The 17316-nt window shown below is 49.6% G+C and overlaps 1 protein-coding gene across 1 annotated transcript in view; it reads left to right on the top strand.

Annotated features, from left to right (window-relative positions):
• The window catches only part of NBAS (NBAS subunit of NRZ tethering complex), a 280935-nt gene that overhangs the window by 187541 nt on the left and 76078 nt on the right, over positions 1-17316 (top strand). Inside the window, exons 41-42 of the mRNA XM_072642657.1 lie at positions 4931-5160; positions 7873-7983. Coding sequence (XP_072498758.1) covers positions 4931-5160; positions 7873-7983 — 341 coding nt within the window. The remainder of the gene's footprint in view (positions 1-4930; positions 5161-7872; positions 7984-17316) is intronic.

The raw sequence follows: 17316 nt of genomic DNA, 5'->3' as shown, positions 1-17316 counted from the left end.
GGGGGAGGGGAGCAGTTAGGGTGAAGTGACTTGCCCAGGGTCTCACTGCTAGTAAGTGTCTGAGGCTGGATTTGAACTTGGGTCCTCGGAACTCCAGGGCTGGTCCTCTCCCCTCTGCACCTCTGAGCTGCCCCTCAGCAGCTTTGGGTTTGGCCTCTTTTGTCCGCTCTAGTCTCCCCTTCCTGCTTTCTGCATTAGGATTGCACCGTTTGTAAGTGACGTCCCAGTGTTTCCTGGAGGCAAAAAGCACCCACAGATCAAGAAGTCTTACGGCTGAATTAGGCTCTGAACTAGAGCGGTCACCTCAAAGCAGAATCGGTCAAGGGGTCTGGCTTGTGGTTCCCTTGTTCAGGGGGACTCCCTCGACCCCTGCAGGTCAGCGTCTCCTCAGAAGCTGTGGCGGTCAGAGGGCATGACCTCATGTACTGAGAGGCCATCGGAGCCCAGACCAGCTCTGTCCCCCCTCCTCTTGGCTCCTCCTGGCTCCCAGACCAGCTCTGGAGCACGGATGGAGATGTATCAGAGGTCTGCAAGGTGGGGAAGCCCCTTGGCCTGGGCCATCTGACGTCCTGCCCAGCATCCCTGATCTCCCTGCCCGGAGCTGACCTCTTCATCTCCTGACCTCTGCAGCCTTCCTCTGCATGAAGCACGGTTGATTAGATTGTCACTGTGCGTGTGTCTTCTCTCTCCCACTTATCACAGAGTTGGAGAGCTGGATGGGACAGAGAAATCTTCTCTGCGGATCCCTGCACAATGTCTCCAATCTCCAGGTTCTCCCTTTAGGCAGGCAGGGGCCTAACGCCAGCGCTTAGCGAAGTGCTTGTATTCAGAGCTGCTTCTTCCCTCCCTCCCTTCCTCCCTCCTTCCTTCCTTCCTTCCTTCCTTCCTTCCTTCCTTCCTTCCTTCCTTCCTTCCTTCCTTCCTTCCTTCCTTCCTTCCTTCCTCCCTCCCTCCCTCCCTCCCTCTCTCCTCCCTCCTTCCTTTCCTTCCTTTCTTCCTCCCTCCCTCCCTCCTTCCCTCCCTCCCTTCCTTCCTTCCTTCCTTCCTTCCTTCCTTCCTTCCTTCCTTCCTTCCTTCCTTCCTTCCTTCCTTCCTTCCTTCCTTCCTTCCTTCCTTCCTTCCTTCCTCCCTCTCCTTTTCCCTCCCTCCCTCCATCCCTCCCTCCCTCCCTTCCTCCTTTCCTTCCTTCCTAAGTTTGATCAGGAACAAGTTGAGTGATCTGAGGAGGGAACGTTGCTGTCCCAGTGATTAGAGAGAACTCAGCCTTTTTCATCTCGGCCTGGACGCCCAGGCCATCAGCTCACTGCCAAGTGTGACTCCTTTTTCTTCAGGCTCGTTTTAGGTGGAGAATCTGAAGTGTTGAAAGTCTCTGTCTTTGTCCAGAATGACTCACGGAATCGTGTAATTAGAGATTTGCAGAATTTCTGATGTCTTTGTGATCTCAAACCTTTCCTGTTCCTGCCTCTACAGACACCTCCCACCACCAATATATTTTGGAGAATTTTCTAGTTGGAGACTTTGGCCAGTGATTGACTTTGCTCTGAGTGAAACATTAGCGGTTGAAAGGGGAGAGCCACTAGGAGGGAGTTTGTGAGTGTAGGCGGACGAGGCAGGATGCCAGGACAGGTGGAAGACTGGGACATAGAAGACCGTAAGTTCTGAGGCTGTCCTTGCGGGAAGGACAGCTGGCAGGTCATGTCATCCAGCCCTCTGCCGAGCAGGAATTTTCTGGGGCATCTTCCCCATGTGATTGTCCAGGTTTGACTTCATCCTCTGCCGCCCACCTGGTGCAACTTGCTAGGCTATTTTAAGATGCCTATGATCCTTCGCCTCAGTGGCATCCTTGGTGCCTGGTCTGAATAAGGGAAGGCTCTCCTTACCCTCCCCACTACATCTCACCACCCCCCAGTTCTTGAAGCCCCCGCTCTGCCATGGCCCTCTCTCATCTCCTCCTCTCCTGTTTCTCCTCTCAGTTCAGCAGGTGTGGAGGAGCCTTCCCTTTGTGCCTAGGTTTATGCCATGTGCTGCGGGTGGTCACCTGGGCCTCAGGGGACCCTCAGGGATCCTGCCTCTCACTCACCTGGGGGTGCAGAGCTAACAACATGCTCCCCTTCACTTGGGAAGAGGCAGTTTCTCCAACATCCCATCCAAGGCTGGGTTCTTTTTCACCCTCTGTGGTTCTTGCTCTCATCTCTCTGTCTCCTCTCTACCCTTTGTGAACTAATCCTCAGGAGGCACATCCATGGCCTTTTGCCACCCAGTTGTCCCCTGCTCCATCCTTCCAGCTTATCCAAGGCCTTCCTAAGTGGTCAGAGCCCAGAACAAGCCTTAGTGTATTTTTTTGTGGGGTCTGACCACAGCAGAGCAGCCTGGGACCACCTTCTCCCTGTTCTGGCAGCTCATCTTCTCTTAAGGATGCCCAAGATCACCTTAGGACCCTTGTTGGGCTTGTGGTCCACCAAATCCCCAGATCGTTTTCAAATCCAATCTTCTCCATCCTGTACTTCTGAAGTCAATTCACTGAACACTGACCTGTGAGTTCACATTTATCCCTATCATGTTTCTCCTTACCAGATTTGTCCCAACATTCTAGCTGGTGCTTTTTCATGGATCCTGATCATTAGCCATCCCTCCTCACGTGTCCCCCCACATCTCTCACTTCCTGCTGAGCTGGATGGCCCCAGCCTGGGTGACAAGGGGCCTGTGGCTCTTTTATGGCCCTCACTGGGCCTAGCGTCGGACTGGGACCATGGAGATGCTCAGACGGGTGCAGGCCATTGATGAGATCCATTTTACACTTTGGGTGCAGGTTTGAACCCTATTGACTCGGCCAAGGGTGGCCTCCTGATGTTGTTTATCCTTCATTCTTGAAGGGGACCATGGCATCAGGGAGGTGATGCCATGATACGCAGGTGAACTGGATTGAAGTGAGGCAGGACTGTGCAAGGTCATCAGCCTCACTGTATCCCCCAGAGCCAGATGTGGATCAGGACAGCTGAAGACGACCCAGGGTGCAGCGGGAGACCTTGTCCTGGGCTTGGCATACAGCAGGCACGTCATGAATGCACGTTGAGAGTGGCCATGATCAGCAGTTCACAGAACCTTCTCTGTCTGTTTCTCTTTGACCCTCATGGCTGCTGTGCCAGGCAGGGGCTGTCTTCACTCTACTCATCCTGTCCCCACTTCTTTCTCTTTCATTTTAGAAGCAGTTGGGGTTGTGACTTGCCTGAGGTCACACAGCTAAAAACTGTTTGAGGCTGGACTTGAACTCAGGTCCTCCTGACTTGAGGTCTGGTGCCACCTACCTGCCCTGTCCCCATTTCTACTGAGGGGAAAACTGAGACCCAGAGTGCTGAACTGGTGTGCCCAGTGTCTCAAAGCTCTGGTCCTGTTTGCACATTCAGAGTGCTTTCCACTTACCAGAACCGCTTCCCACCTGTGTGCAGAAATCATTGGGTTTTTTGTCAGACCTTTATCCTAAGCCCATCTGCCTAAACTGGGAAATATTTCATTAATTACTTTTTATCTGCGCTCCTGGATTGGCCCCTAATGGGATCAACCAAGAACACGTCAGGTTAGGTTTCGTAATGCATCGCAGACATAGAGGAACCCTCCATGTGGTGTGATATAGTGGGTCCTGCTCAGTGGCTGGCAGTCTGCTCTGATTTGTAATTGGGCCCCAAGAGCCCAGGGCAGGTGTTGGAGATGGCCCCTAATTCTCTGGGTTGTGTGTACCGCATACATCGGGAAGGATGCCGTCAGTGCCATCGAATCCTTGGTCTGTTGGAAAGGGTTTTACAGATACTCCAGTTATTGTTCCCTAAGTCACTGAGGGGGCAGTGTTGAGCAAATGCTGGTTCTGCAGCTGCTGAGTGGGGAGCATCACTGCAGAATCTGGCAAGGACTGCCAGGGATTGTGGGATGTTACCCCCCAGCCCCAGCTCCACTGCCCGTGACCCACATCAGTGTTTGAATGGGTGTGGATCCTTGGGCTGCCTCAGGAGGGAAGGATGTGCCGATGGTGGGGAGAATCTTCTGTGGTCAGTCAGAACGGGGCCAGCCCAGAGCATGTGCTGAGAACGAAGCCATCCCCAGGCTTGCCCTGTGCAGAGGGACGTGGCTCTGGCAGGCCTGTGAAGGGTGGGCGGTGGCAGCTGCTCCCCTGACCCTAAACACCAAAGCAAGTTCTAGTGAAAAGATGTGGGGCGCGTTACCCTCTCTCCTTCATGCCTTCTCTCTTCTAAGGATTTCTGAGTTGTGTCCAGTCACGATTTTTTGCTGTTGTCAGAGAAGCCACCAGGAATAACTCAGGGGAAGGCCACAGGACCTGAGAGCAGTCTGCACTGGGGAGTTTCCCTGGGATGTGGGGCAGCCCTACCTGGCCACCAGCAGCTTGGGCCCTTGGTGCAGTGGTCTGGGAATCTAGTGACCTTTCCTTGGGCCTGGGGCCGGGGATGCTGCTGCTGGTCATCTGTTGTCCTACAGAGGAGCCTCATCCAAAGCCAGCCATGACAGAACGTGCAGAATATCAGTGGGACAGAGGGGCTGTGTATGAGGTCCTGTCAAATGGCAAACAGTGACTACTCCTGAGGCTTCCGGGGTTATTGGGGGGGCATTTATGCAGGCTCCGGGCTTTCTCCATTGAACCTTGGGCAGGCAGAGCCATGAGGGATGTTCAGACACCATCTGGTCATTTTACAGATGAGGAAACTGAGGCCCAGAGGCAGCATCCTCTGACCCAGAGTACACTGAGATCACCTTTTTCAACCTTGGTTTTCTCATCTCTGAAATGGGACTGATAGTCTCTGCTGCCCTGAAGTTGTTGTGAGGAATGAAGGGGGATGGGGTGTGAGAAGGGAGGGCTTCCCTGGCCCACGGTGGCCATGTCCTGCCTGATGTATCTTTGTTTCTTGGGGCTGGGGTGCTGCAGGCTGATCCCAGCGAGCTCGTCCGGACTGTCACCAAGCATGTCTCTGACCTGGATGGTCACGCCTGGCCCGATGACCTCGGGGGACTGGTCCAGCAGCTGAGCTTCTATCATGAGCGCCTCCTGGATCTCACCCAGGCCCAGCTGCTGCAGGGCCTGCGCAAGGGTGTGGACGTGGCCCGCTTCACTGCGGATGACCAGTACAAGAGGGAGACCATCCTTGGGCTGGCAGAGTGAGTAGTGTCCTCAGTGCCCCTGATGCTGCCCTCATGTCCGGCAGTGCTGACCTTTCGTGGGGCTTGATTGGGCAGCTGTCAATGGGGCTGCAGCAGGCATTGAGACAGATGTCAGGCTGCATGTGGGACCTTTTCCCTCCCTCCCCCTCTGCCCCAGGTCTGTCTAGGAGGGGAGAGGTGTGACTATGGTCAGCTCTCTGGACGAGGGATCCTGAGCCAAATCAGTCCAGTTAGCCCATATTGATCAAGCCAGACATTGGCTGACGATACAGTCGCAAACAGAAAAAGTGAGAGCACCTGCCCTTGGGGAGCTTACAGTCTCACTGCTGACCCTCTCTTGATTGTCCATTTATCCATCCCTAGCTTATTTGTACTTAGGTATTTGCCTGTCATGTTAGATTGTGGGCCCCATGAGGGTCCGACTGCCTCTTCCCTCTGGCACTGGCATTCAGTAGGCACTTAAATGCTTATTGACTGACGGATGTTCTAATGGGGGAGGAGAGCACTTAGCAGGGAGCTGAAAAGTGGGCTGGGTATGCTGTGTTGGGGTGACCCTGGGTGTCAGTGATGGTGTGCTGAGGATGTGGTAAGGCTGGCTTGGGGCTCAGGCAGCCCTGAATGCAGGTATAGCCTCATGTCCTTGCCCCATATGGATGGGCAGGGCTTGGCATCAGCCAACATCTGAGGCTGAGGGGGCTCCTTTGGCCCCTGCTCCCCACCGGGGGTGACCTCAGTCCCATGCCTCACTCAGATGAGCAGTTCCTACACTGGCTGATCTCTGTCCCTTCCACGTCTCACCTGTGCTGATTCTGGGCTCAGGTGTCCTGTTACACCCCCCTCTTCCTCCCACTCCAACTTAGTAGCGGCCCCTGACTCCTGGTAGCCCTCCTTGATTCTCACCTCTTCCTGGACAGGAAGGTTACACAGTCTTCTTGTGGTGTGGGCATGAGGAGACAAGCTCCTGAGCTCAGGTATAGTGGGGTGTGTGTCACTAGTGAAGGGGGATGCAGGAGGACAGGCTAAACATGAAAGTCTGCCAACCTTTAAGCACCTACTATGTGTTGGGACCTGTGCTGAACTCTCACTCTCTGATGGGGGAGACAGACAGCTACCAGCGATCCCGAGAGAGGGCACTGGAATGGAGGGGGCATGCATTTTGTTCCCCCACAAGACAGAGACTGAGTTTCTGAGGACTGCCATTGCATTACCATCCCCCGCAGGGCCTTGCCCGCAGGACGGGCTCAGGGAGGCTCACTGAATGGCTGAGACAAAACTGACTGAATGATCTTGATTTAAGCAACTTTGAGAAAATGAATTCTCAGAAATTAATCTGACCCGATAATTTGTCCGTGGTGCCCTCGTTCAGCTAATGGGAGAAAGGGTTTCCTTGTGATTCACGGCGTTCAGAGATTCCTTTTCTCTGTCTTCCACTTCTTGTTGATTTGTGTATATGCAGAAAAGCAAAATGGAAAATAATTGTGCCTTTTAAATCTGTTTTATGATGAACTGTAAAAACGTTCCTCTCTCCAAAACCTTGCTTTGGCAGGAAGCATCTGCCCTTTCAAATGCTCAGGACTTTGATGTTTCCAGGGATCTCTTGGCTCAGCCACGTTTCTTCTCACAAGCCCACACCTCAGTACATGTCCCCTCACGGTGCCCGGCCTCCTGGCCGTGAGCTCCAGTGAGCATATGGGCACTGGCTGGCCTTGAGTGATAGGTGCATGCCCCCTGGCCAACTTGTTTCCACTACCCTGGCCTTTGAAGACCCCTTGTCCCTTCCTGGTCCATTGAAGCATCCATGGAGGATGCAGATCTGGACAGGCCATAGGCCTCCTCTAGGCCCTTTCTGCCCATCATCTGAGGGAAAAATGGGGTACAGAGGAGAGCTCCCCAAGGTCACACAGGCAGTGAGACCTACAGCTGGGATTCCTGCCCCTGGCCCCCGGTTCAGTTAAACAAATGTTTCCTAGGAGCCTCCTGTTTACAGCCAGGTGTGCTGGGAAGAGGCATCCTATGGACTGGCTGTGATGCAGGGCCTCTGCCCATGGTGCTCACAGGTGGCTGGCTGCAGTGTGCCCATTCAGGCTTGTACAGTTGCACAGCTTTTTAAGCCCCCTTCAGGGGCTTTCCTAGTGACACTGTGAAACAGACACCTTGATTATCCCCCTTTTAAAGATGAAGAAGCTGAACCCCAGAGGAGTCTTGGTCATGTAGACTTGGTTGTGGAAAGGACCTCAGAGGCCATGCCAGGACACCCAGCCCCTTCTCCTTGGGCACAGAATTCCACAGCTCTTGGAATCAAGGGAGGTTTCTGCCCATAAGCCCTGGCTGTCTCTGAATCACTTGTCTGAGGTCCCATTGTTAATGTGCTGTGGAGCTGGGGTTCCATGGTCTCCTGTGTGAAATGACCCCTGGGATGTTTCTGGTGTTGAAAGGTTAGGCTGCAGCGGCCTCCCCTTCAGACTGAAGACCGCTGTGTCTTAAAGGCATGGGGAGGTTGGGAACATGGATCCACTCTAGGTTTTTTCCCCTTTTGGTCCAGGCCCCATGTGATGTTCCAGTGCACTGATGCTGATCTCTGGGCAAGCCCACAAAGCGTCACCCTCAGGGGGATGGCGTGCCCTGAATGCCCCACTGGGGAGTGAGGCTTCTGAATGTTTTCATGGTGACTGTTTCTCTTTCTTCCCATGGGGCTGGTCATCCTTCCAGGACTCTTGAGAACAATGTCTACAACATTGCCCTTTCCTTGGCCCAGAGGTACAGTGTGCCACGTTGGGAGGTTTACATGACCCACCTGGAGTTCCTGTTCACCGACACCAGGTAAGGCTGTACTCGTTTGCTCTGGGACGTGGGTCATCGCCTCTCCTTTGTATAGGGAGACTCCTCCTTTGTGAATCTCAGAAGGGACATGTGTAGCTCTGGAGTTTTCTCTCGGCCAAAGACTTTTGGATGAGCCGTGTTCTAGACTCTTAGAGACTCTCACGTTCCCCTGGCAGTGCCGCTTGGAAGGATCCAACTGAGAAGCCATGGCGAGCACCTTCCTTGTATGGCCGTGCTGGTCGTTTCCTCTGCGTTTGGTAAAGATTCTTCCGCTCCTTTCTCAGACAAATGTTTAGCCTGTCCACATGCACCGTTCTCTGGTCTCTCCCAGCAGACCCTCCCTTGGCACAGCATTCGAGTATAAGCGGCTAGGTGAAAACCAGAAGGTAGCAGCAGCAGCATGATTGTTCTAGACATCCCTGTCAGATTCTCTGTTGGTAACACATTGTAGGTTCTAATCAGTGGTCAAGGGGATGAGAAAACAGCAAGAACAGTGATTGCAGAGCATTTTGTTTCAGAAGGAGTTTAATGGAATTGTCACTGAAGAATCCTGTCAGTTCCAGCCTCCATGCATATGCTTCCATCCTTTCTCTTGACTCCCTTGGCTGCCACTCTAGCTAACCCTTCATCAGCTCTCGGATGATCACAGCAGACACCTCGTGGTGTCCCTGGTGCCTTCAGCCATCTGCAGGCCTCCCCATCTCCTACCGTCCCTGGTGTTGAGTCGTGTCCGAATCTTTGTGACCCTATGGACTGTAGCACCCCAGTACTGTCCAGGGGGTTTTCTTGGCAGGGACAGTGGAGCGCTTCATCATTTCCTTCTCCAGTGGCTCAAGGCAAACAGACTGGAAAGTGTCTGGGCTGGATTTGAACTCAAGTCTTCCTGCCTCCAGGCCCAGCTGCCAGTCATTCTATTAAAAACAGGAATAGCAGCCAGCATTTATGTGGCGCCTTAAGGTTTGCAAAGTGCTTTACAGATTTTCTCTCATCTGATCCTCATGTGAATTGAAGGGACAGTCCTACCCAGGAGTCTCAATGCCTCTATAGCTTCCATATTCTGTATAACTCAGAGGATAGTTTACGCAGCACCTACTGTGGGCTGGGCACCTTGCTTTACAAATGCTTTCTCACTTGGTCCCCGTGATAACTCTGGGAAGGAGACAGTGTGATTTGACCCATTCTACAGGGTGGAAACTGAGGCACACAGGGCTAAGTGACTTGCCCAGGGCCACACAGCCAATCAGGTCTGAGGCTAGGTGCGTACTCAGGTCTTTCCCACCTCCAGGTCTGCCGCTGTATAGCCACTGTGTTTGGTTACTGCATCCAACCCTAAATGACCTTGGAGGCAGGGGCAGCAGGGAGGCATTTCTTCCTTGCAGGGGTGGTGTCTTTCTGATCATGGGTGCAAGAAGAGAGTCTTAGTGACCATGCAGAGAGAGAGGTCTGAAAGGCCCTGTGGCATTTGGAGCCATGTACTTGCAGCTAGAGGAGGGGATGGCATTTAAAGCCATCAGGGAATGAATTTCCTTAGCTAGAGATTGATAGCAGGGTGGAAGGAATCCCTTGGAAGTCGGGCAGTGCCAGGCTGATCCCATGGTCTTACTCCTCTGTTTCCCAGAGCTCTCTGTGAGCTTGAGGATGATGGTGATCACGTCCCATTTCTGTAGCACGTTTCTCGGCTGGTCAGAGGCTCTCCCTAGACTGACCCAGGGAGCACATGTGATAGGGACTTCCTCAGAAGTCAGGCAGCTCACCTGGGCTCCTCTTGGTGAGTCACCTTAGAGCTGAGATGGGGAGCTTACAAGGGCTGTGATTGTTGGCACATCCCTCCTCCACAGAGCTGTGATATTCAGGATATAGACGGAGGCCGACAGCCTTGGCTGCTCAGCAACTAGTTGTTATCTCAAGACTTACTGCTCCAGGGTGGCTGGGGCGCATAATCAGTTCACTGGTGAAGAGCACAGGGGTTTGGTTGTGATTCTTGGGTTCACAATCACTGCAGATGGTGATGACTGCTCCTTGAGAGGGAAGCTTTCGCACATCTGGATGGCATGCTGAAAAGCAGACATCACCTTGCGAACAAAGGTCCACGTCGTCAAACCTGTGGGTTTTCCAGTAGCAATGTATGGTTGTGCGAGTTGGACTTATAAGGAAAGTTGAATGTGCAGAATCGATGCTTTGGAATAGCAAGGAGATCAAATCAGTCATTGCTTCAAGAAATTAATTCTGGCTATTCACTGGAAGGTCAGATACTGAAGATGTAGCTTAACTACTTTGGCCACATGATGAGAAAATGAGACTCATTGAAAAAGACCCCGATGTTGGGAAAGATTGAAGGTAGAAGGAGACTGCAGAGGATGAGATGGATGGAAATAACAAATGTGAGTTTGGACAGACTGTGGGAAATAGTGGAGGATAGAAGGGTCCATGGGGTCATGAAGAGTCAGATACAACTGGGTGACTTAACGAGTTGTGATTCTTGTCTGTCTCCTCCCATTGGTGCTCCATCAAGGATTTACGTGTGTGTGTGTGTGTTTTATTTGTTCTAACCAGTCATAATCTGCCTCCCACCCCAGTCTCAATCCCTCTTCAACACTCCCCATCCAAGTGAGAAAAACAAAATGAATTAGAAAACGTATTTAGACATTCGAAACAGCTTTCCCCGCTGGCCATTTCCAGAGAATATGCTTGTTTCCTTCTGCATTCTGAGCCCTTCGGAAGATATACTCAGTTTTTCTGGGTAAGTAGTTCTTGGCTAGAAGTCTACCTCCTTTGCCTTCTAGAATGTTGTATTTCCGGCTCTTTGCTCCTGTGTGGTGTTGGCTGATAGCTCTTGTGTGATCTTGGCTCTGACTGTATGCTGTGGTTGCTTGCAGGATTGTTTCCTTTGATTTGGAAGCTCTGAATGTTGGCTTTGGCTTTCATTTGGGGTTTCTTCAAGGAGGTAATTGGTGGGTTCTTTCTATCTCCATTTTACCCTCTGGTTCTGAAGAGATCTTGGCGTTTTAATTTTAAGATTTCTTAAAAAAGAATGTGAAAACTCCCTTTTTTGTGGTGATGTTGAGGTGGTCCTACAATCCGTAAACTTTCTCTTCTTGGTTTGTTTTCTTGGGCATTTTTTTTTTTTTTGGCTGTGAGATAGCTTACCTTTTCTTCTCTATTTTCAGTCCTTGGCATCATCTCCATGTTTCTTGTGACCTCATGGAGTCTGATTTTCAGGGAGTGGGCAGGTTTGGCGTCTCTTGTGCCCACGCTGCTGATCCTCTTTCCAGTTCTTTCTTCCATAGCTCTCGTTTCTGTTTTACCTTTCCCCCCAAGCACTTGCATTTCATTTATGCAAACTTTTAAGAAACGTTTGCTTATCTTTTCTGGGAGTTGTGGTTGAGTTTGTGCCCAAGGTGAGTTTTTCTCTGAGGCTTTGCTCGTCCATGTCTTGGAGTCATTCTTGTCTTCTCGGTTTGTGTCTTGGGCTTTCCTGCTACACTCATAGCTCCTTATGGCTGGCTTCTCTTTTTGTTTGCTCATTTTTCCAGCCCACGTCCTGACCCTGGACTTGATGTTAATTCTGTCCTCTCTGGAGGCTTGGGCTGATCCCGGTGCTGCTTTCTTGTGCTTGTGGGTATCCCAGGGACAGGTTGAGGACCTGCAGGTTTTCCCTTCTCTCAGACTGGTCGCTGCTCCCCTGATCTGAGCCTTGCCAGTTCCTGGCCTGGCTTTGGGGCTGAGCAAGAGGAGATGCTGCTGGACTCAGCCCCTGTCAGGCAGTTTGAAAGCTGTGATGGTATGGCCTCCCCCTTGGCTTGGGATTCCTGCCCTGGTTATTCCTATGAAGCCTGGGCTGGAGGCTGGAACTGAGATCCTGCTCTGTACTGGTGTGGGGTCCACATGTCTTGGCGCACATGGCAATGCCAACGTTGTGTGCAGGTGCACTTCTCTCAGTCCATTCTGAATTGGTGCCTTGGAGCTGGGGAGCAGGCCATCCAGAGGTCAGTCTGCCCCTGTCCCTACTGCAGCATGCTGGTATGGGTCTGGTGGTGCACCCGACGGATCTAGACCTCCTCTCAGCCTGCTGCCCAGCCTTATTTTCCAGTGGATTCTTTCTGAGGTCTGGGTAGGGCTGGGTGGCACCTGGTATCCTCTTCAGCTTTGCGCTCTCTGATTTTGTCTTTTCTTTAGTTCTTCAGTATGTTCTTGAAAATTTCCTTTTTGATGATGGCCATTAAATTTATTTTTTAAAGTACCAGGTTGTGTGCATGCGTGCGTGTGTGTATGTGTATAATTCCATTTAGAAGTTAAACCAGTGCAAATTAATTGCTAAGCTAAGGAGCTCCAAGGTGCCCAGATGGCATCTTTATCAGCAAACATATGACTTATTGCCTAAGGGAGATTTAGCTGCCAAGGACAACACTGGTATAGAATAGAAACTTGTCTGTAAAGTTTCATGGAGGACGACAGATCGCTGTGAGCAGCCCAGGCTGGTAAACAGAGAGAAGCTGAGGAGGGTTGAACCTGTTTAGGGAAAGCTTGGTATCGAGCCAAGTAGAGTCGTCCCTCTAGGTCCTCAAGGTGGTCCTCAGACTGGATCCAAACTTCACAGCACAAATCCCCCTCATAAAAGGATTTGGTCTGTAACACTCGCACTCAATCACAAGGCTGCATCCAAGGGCCTAGAAGGCCCGAGGTTCCCCACCCCTGTCCCAAGGGCTTTCAAAGAGAAACTCCAAATGAAGAACGACTATAAACAAGAAATGGACAAATGGCCCTGGTCATTTTCTTCACCCCAAGGATCCCCTTCCCCTGGTCCTTATAGAGGAAACAAAACTGACCATCAGGTGCCAAGATGAGACAAGCTCCAGACTGGATCATGGAAAGGCCAAAGAGAAGTGTCTTGGATGTAACACCTTGGGCAGGTTGGCAAAGGACCGACTTGAGAGGTCTCTAAGTGCTAAAGGCATGGGCCGATCTCCGGACCTTACGGATGTCAGGATGTCACAGAGGTTCGGAAGGCCTCTCGGCAGCTGCCTCCCTGCTCTTCTACATTGTCTTCCACTCAAAGTCAGGATCCTTCTTGATCTCATGGGAGCTTCACAACTCAGACAGGTGTTCAAGCCGGGAGACACGCTCCTGCCCCAAAGATTGTCCACTGTGACTGAGGATCCAGCTCAGAGCTCAGGTCGAGGAATGACGAGGTCCTCCAGGTGTGCCTATTTGTGCATGTCATTAAACCCCTAGAACTATGGCCTGGTGGGGATGGACGGATGGATGGTCCTTGGAGGGAGCTCTCGAATCCTCCGAAAGGCTGGTTGGCTGTGTTTGCTTCACATGTCTGTGTTTCAGCCAGTGTCTGCCAAGGAAAGAGCCATTCCTCCCTCTGTCTGTGGGAGCCCATGAAGCTTCTCTCCTTACCTCGAGCCCTGCCCTTCTCCATGAGCCCTGTCAAGATAATCTCGTGAGGACAGCGTGGGCTCAGGCTGAGGCTCTCCCACGATGTTCATCGACAGTAGTCTGAATGATGGACACTGATTGAGCTCCTTAAGTTTTGCTGGGTGCTTTCTAAATGTCATCTCTTTTGCTTCTCACAACAGCCTTTTGACTGAGAGGTGATTTTTTTTTTAATATGCAACAAATACTTTTTATCAATTTCTTTTTTTGTTTGTTTTTCTAATTAATTTAAATTTTTACAGTTTTCAACAATCACTTCATAAGTCTTAAATTTTCTCCCCCTCCCTTCCCCCTCCCTCTCTGAAGCAGTGTGCAATCTTACATGGGTTCTACATATACATTCTTATTAAACACATTTTCGTGTTAGTCTGTTACATAGAAGAATGAGAATGAATGAGAGAAATCAAGAGAAAAACCAAACCAAACCAAAACATAGCACAAGAGAAAAGAGTCTGCTTCATTCTGCTTTCCAGCTCCCTAGTTCTTTCTCTGGATGTGGGTGGCATTTTGCCTCGAGTCCTTTGGGAATGTTTTAGGTCCTTGCATTGCTGTGAAGGGCTTGGTCTATCAGAAGCAGTCCTTGCACACTGTGGCTTTTGCTGTGTACAAAGTTCTCCTGGTTCTGCTCCTTTCACTCAGCATCAGATCATATTAATCCTTCCAGGCCTCTCTGAAGTCTTCCTGTTCATCATTTCTTATAGCACAACAGTATTCCATTACATTCATATACAACAGTTTCTTCAGCCATTCCCCAATGGATGGGCATCCCCTCGATTTCCAGTACTTGGCCATCACAAAGAGAGCTGCTATAAATATTCTTGTACATGGGGGACCCTTTCCCAATTTTATGATCTCTTGGGGATACAGTCCTAGAAGCTGTATTGCTGGGTCAAAGGGTATGCACATTTTTTTTTTATTTTGTAATGTTTAACAATCACTGCCATACAATTGCGATTTTATCCCTCCCCACCTACTCCCCACTACCCCCCTCCCTCCCCAGGACTGCATACAATTCTGTATAGATTCTACATATACTTTCCTATTGAGTATATTTTCACTATAGTCATGCTATGTAGTCAGACTAAGATAAATGAAAGAAATCGTGTAACAAATCAGAACATGATACACAAACACATACACATACACAAACATGATCTGCTACAATATGTGAGTGACTTCCATATTTCTCTCTGAGTGTGGCAGGCATTTTGCCTTGAGATCCTCCATTGGGATTTTTTTTTTTTTTTTGGTAAGAAGTTCTTGTGTTATTACAAAAATCTAAGTCTACCAGAAAAAACTCTCACACACTGTGGTTGTTGCTGTGCATAAAGTTCTCCTGGTTCTGCTCCTTTCACTCAGCATCAGGTCATATAAGTCCTTCCAGGCCTCTCTGAAGTCTTCTTGTTCATCATTTCTTATGGCACAATAGTACTCCATTACATTCATATACCATAATTTATTCAGCCATTCCCCAATTGATGGACATCCCCTTGACTTCCAGTTTTTGGCAACTACACAGAGTGCTGCTATAAATATTTTTGTACATGTGGGACCCTTTCCCATTTTTATGATCTCTTGGGGATATAGTCCTAGTAGCGATATTGCTGGGTCAAAGGGTATGCACATTTTTGTAGCCCTTTGGGCATAGTTCCAAATTGCTCTCCAGAATGGTTGGATGCGCTTGCAGCTCCACCAACAATGAATTAGTGTTCCAACTTTCCCACACCCTCTCCAGCATTTATCATTTTCTTGTTCTGTCATGTTTGCCAATCTTATAGGTGTGATGTGGTACCTCAGAGTTGTTTTGATTTGCATCTCTCTAACCAATAGTGATTTAGAGCATTTTTTCATATGATTATAGATAGCTTTAATTTCTTCCTCTGAAAATTGCCTGTTCATATCCTTTGACCATTTATCAATTGGGGAATGACTTGTATGATTATACATTTGGGTCAGTTCTCTATAAATTCTAGAAATGAGGCCTTTATCCCCGAGCTTAGCTGTAAAAATTCTTTCCCAATTTACTACATCCCTCGGGTATGCACATTTTTGTAGCCCTTTGGGCATAGTTCCAAATTGCTCTCCAGAATGGTTGGATCAGCTCACAGCTCCACCAGCAATGAACCAGTGTTCCAACTCTCCCACATCCTCCCCAACATTTATCCTTTTCCTGTTCTGCCATGTTTGCCAATCTGACAGGAGTGATGTGGTACCTCAGAGTTGTTTTGATTTGCAGCTCTTTAATCAGTAGTGATTTAGAGCATTTTTTCATGACTATAGATAGCTTTAATTTCTTTCTCTGAGAACTGCCCGTTCATATCCTTGGACCATTTATCAATTGGGGAGTGACATGTATTCTTGTACATTTGACTTAGGTCTCTATATATTTTAGAAATGAGGCCTTTGTCACAGACACTAGTTATAAAAATTCTTTCTGAGTTTTCTGCCTCCTTCCTAATCTTAGTAAGAGCTGATTGTTATCTTTGCTCTGCAGATGGGGAAACTGAGGCCAGAAACATGAAGTGATTTGCCTGGCCATGGTTCCCATCAGGGAAGTGTCAGAGGCAAGCCTGGAGCCCAGTCTCTCCTCACTCTCACTCTAATCATGACTGTCTCTCTCTGTCTCTCCCCCCCTCTCTCTCTGTCTGTCTCTGTTTCTTCCTCTCCTCTCTCTCTCTCTCTTTCTCTTTGTCTCTCTGTCTCTGTCTCTCTTTCTGATACTTTCACTGCTTCATCTTCCCTGGGCCTCATGTCCCTCCCCTTTAGAAGGCACTTTGTAATGACCCTCATCTCTGGGTCCTGTGGTCTTACACTGAGGAGCCTCTCTGAGCTTAGCTCGGCCAGGTTTTGGTTAGTGGCTGCAATCTGTTCTTGGTACCCCCTCTGAAGCCTTTTCTGTGAGGGGCTCTGTGGGAGCTAGTGCTCTGCTGTCCAAGCCTTGGAGAAGCGCGGGTCCTATCCAACTTTTGCCAGAGTGACCGGTCCGGCCTTAATCTGCTTCCCATCTTCATGTGTGCTGGGCCCTGGAATCCCACGGTAGATCTACATGAGAGGTGCTTGGAATGCCAGCGAATGCCAGGCTTATTATGTATATCAAGAAAACGAAAGCGCCCAGGCTGCGTCTCCTGCCCTGCCTGAGTTAGTGTTCTTGGCAGGTTGAGAGAAGATTAAATGCATTTAAATAAAGTATCTGTCCTGTAATTGTACGAGGCCCTTCCACATTTGCTTTTCTTCAGTCCATCTTCCTCCTGGAGTGATTGACAACTTGAAGCCATTATAGTACCCCTTAATCATGGGATTAGTATTAATAATTCATGCCTTGTGCTTTGTGTGCCACTAAAAGCTAGTTTATACCAATAGTTAATCTTTGATAGTCAAATATTCCCTATTTGTATAAGCTGCTTTATAGCTAAAACTTAGAGGGGGGAGAAAAGCACTCAGCCAGCTGTTTATGAGGGTAATCATTTATTTGGTTAAAGAAAAGCCAACAGGGATTGCCTGGCACCCACTGGTGGCCTTTTGAACGTGGATTCCTTGGAATGCTTTTCGAAGATTTCATTTCATGTTCTAAGGGGAGAGATAAGAGCTTCCTTCTCTGGAGCCTGTTAAAATGGGCTATTGATCACAGACGTTTGTAAAAGATGTTAGCACGTTGTAATTTCCTGGGGAAGGAGGTATCTGTATTTATCATGTGTCAGTAAAGGCATTCTAATACATGTGTCAATCGTGACAAGATAATTAACCTAAATTGCTGATGAGACAGACCCAGTTGTAAGCACAGTAAAATCTAGAGATGGGGAATGGGGGAATGATAGTTTTGACTAAGGTTCAGATTACACCCTGTATGAAGTGGGGAAAGTAAGTTATTTTTCCATTGTGTGGACAGATCCA

The sequence above is a fragment of the Notamacropus eugenii genome, chromosome 1, assembly GCF_028372415.1.
Source record: "Notamacropus eugenii isolate mMacEug1 chromosome 1, mMacEug1.pri_v2, whole genome shotgun sequence".
NCBI classification, from domain to species: domain Eukaryota; kingdom Metazoa; phylum Chordata; class Mammalia; order Diprotodontia; family Macropodidae; genus Notamacropus; species Notamacropus eugenii.
Note: the sequence above shows the minus strand (reverse complement) of the source record. Positions and strands in the feature narration are given on the sequence as shown.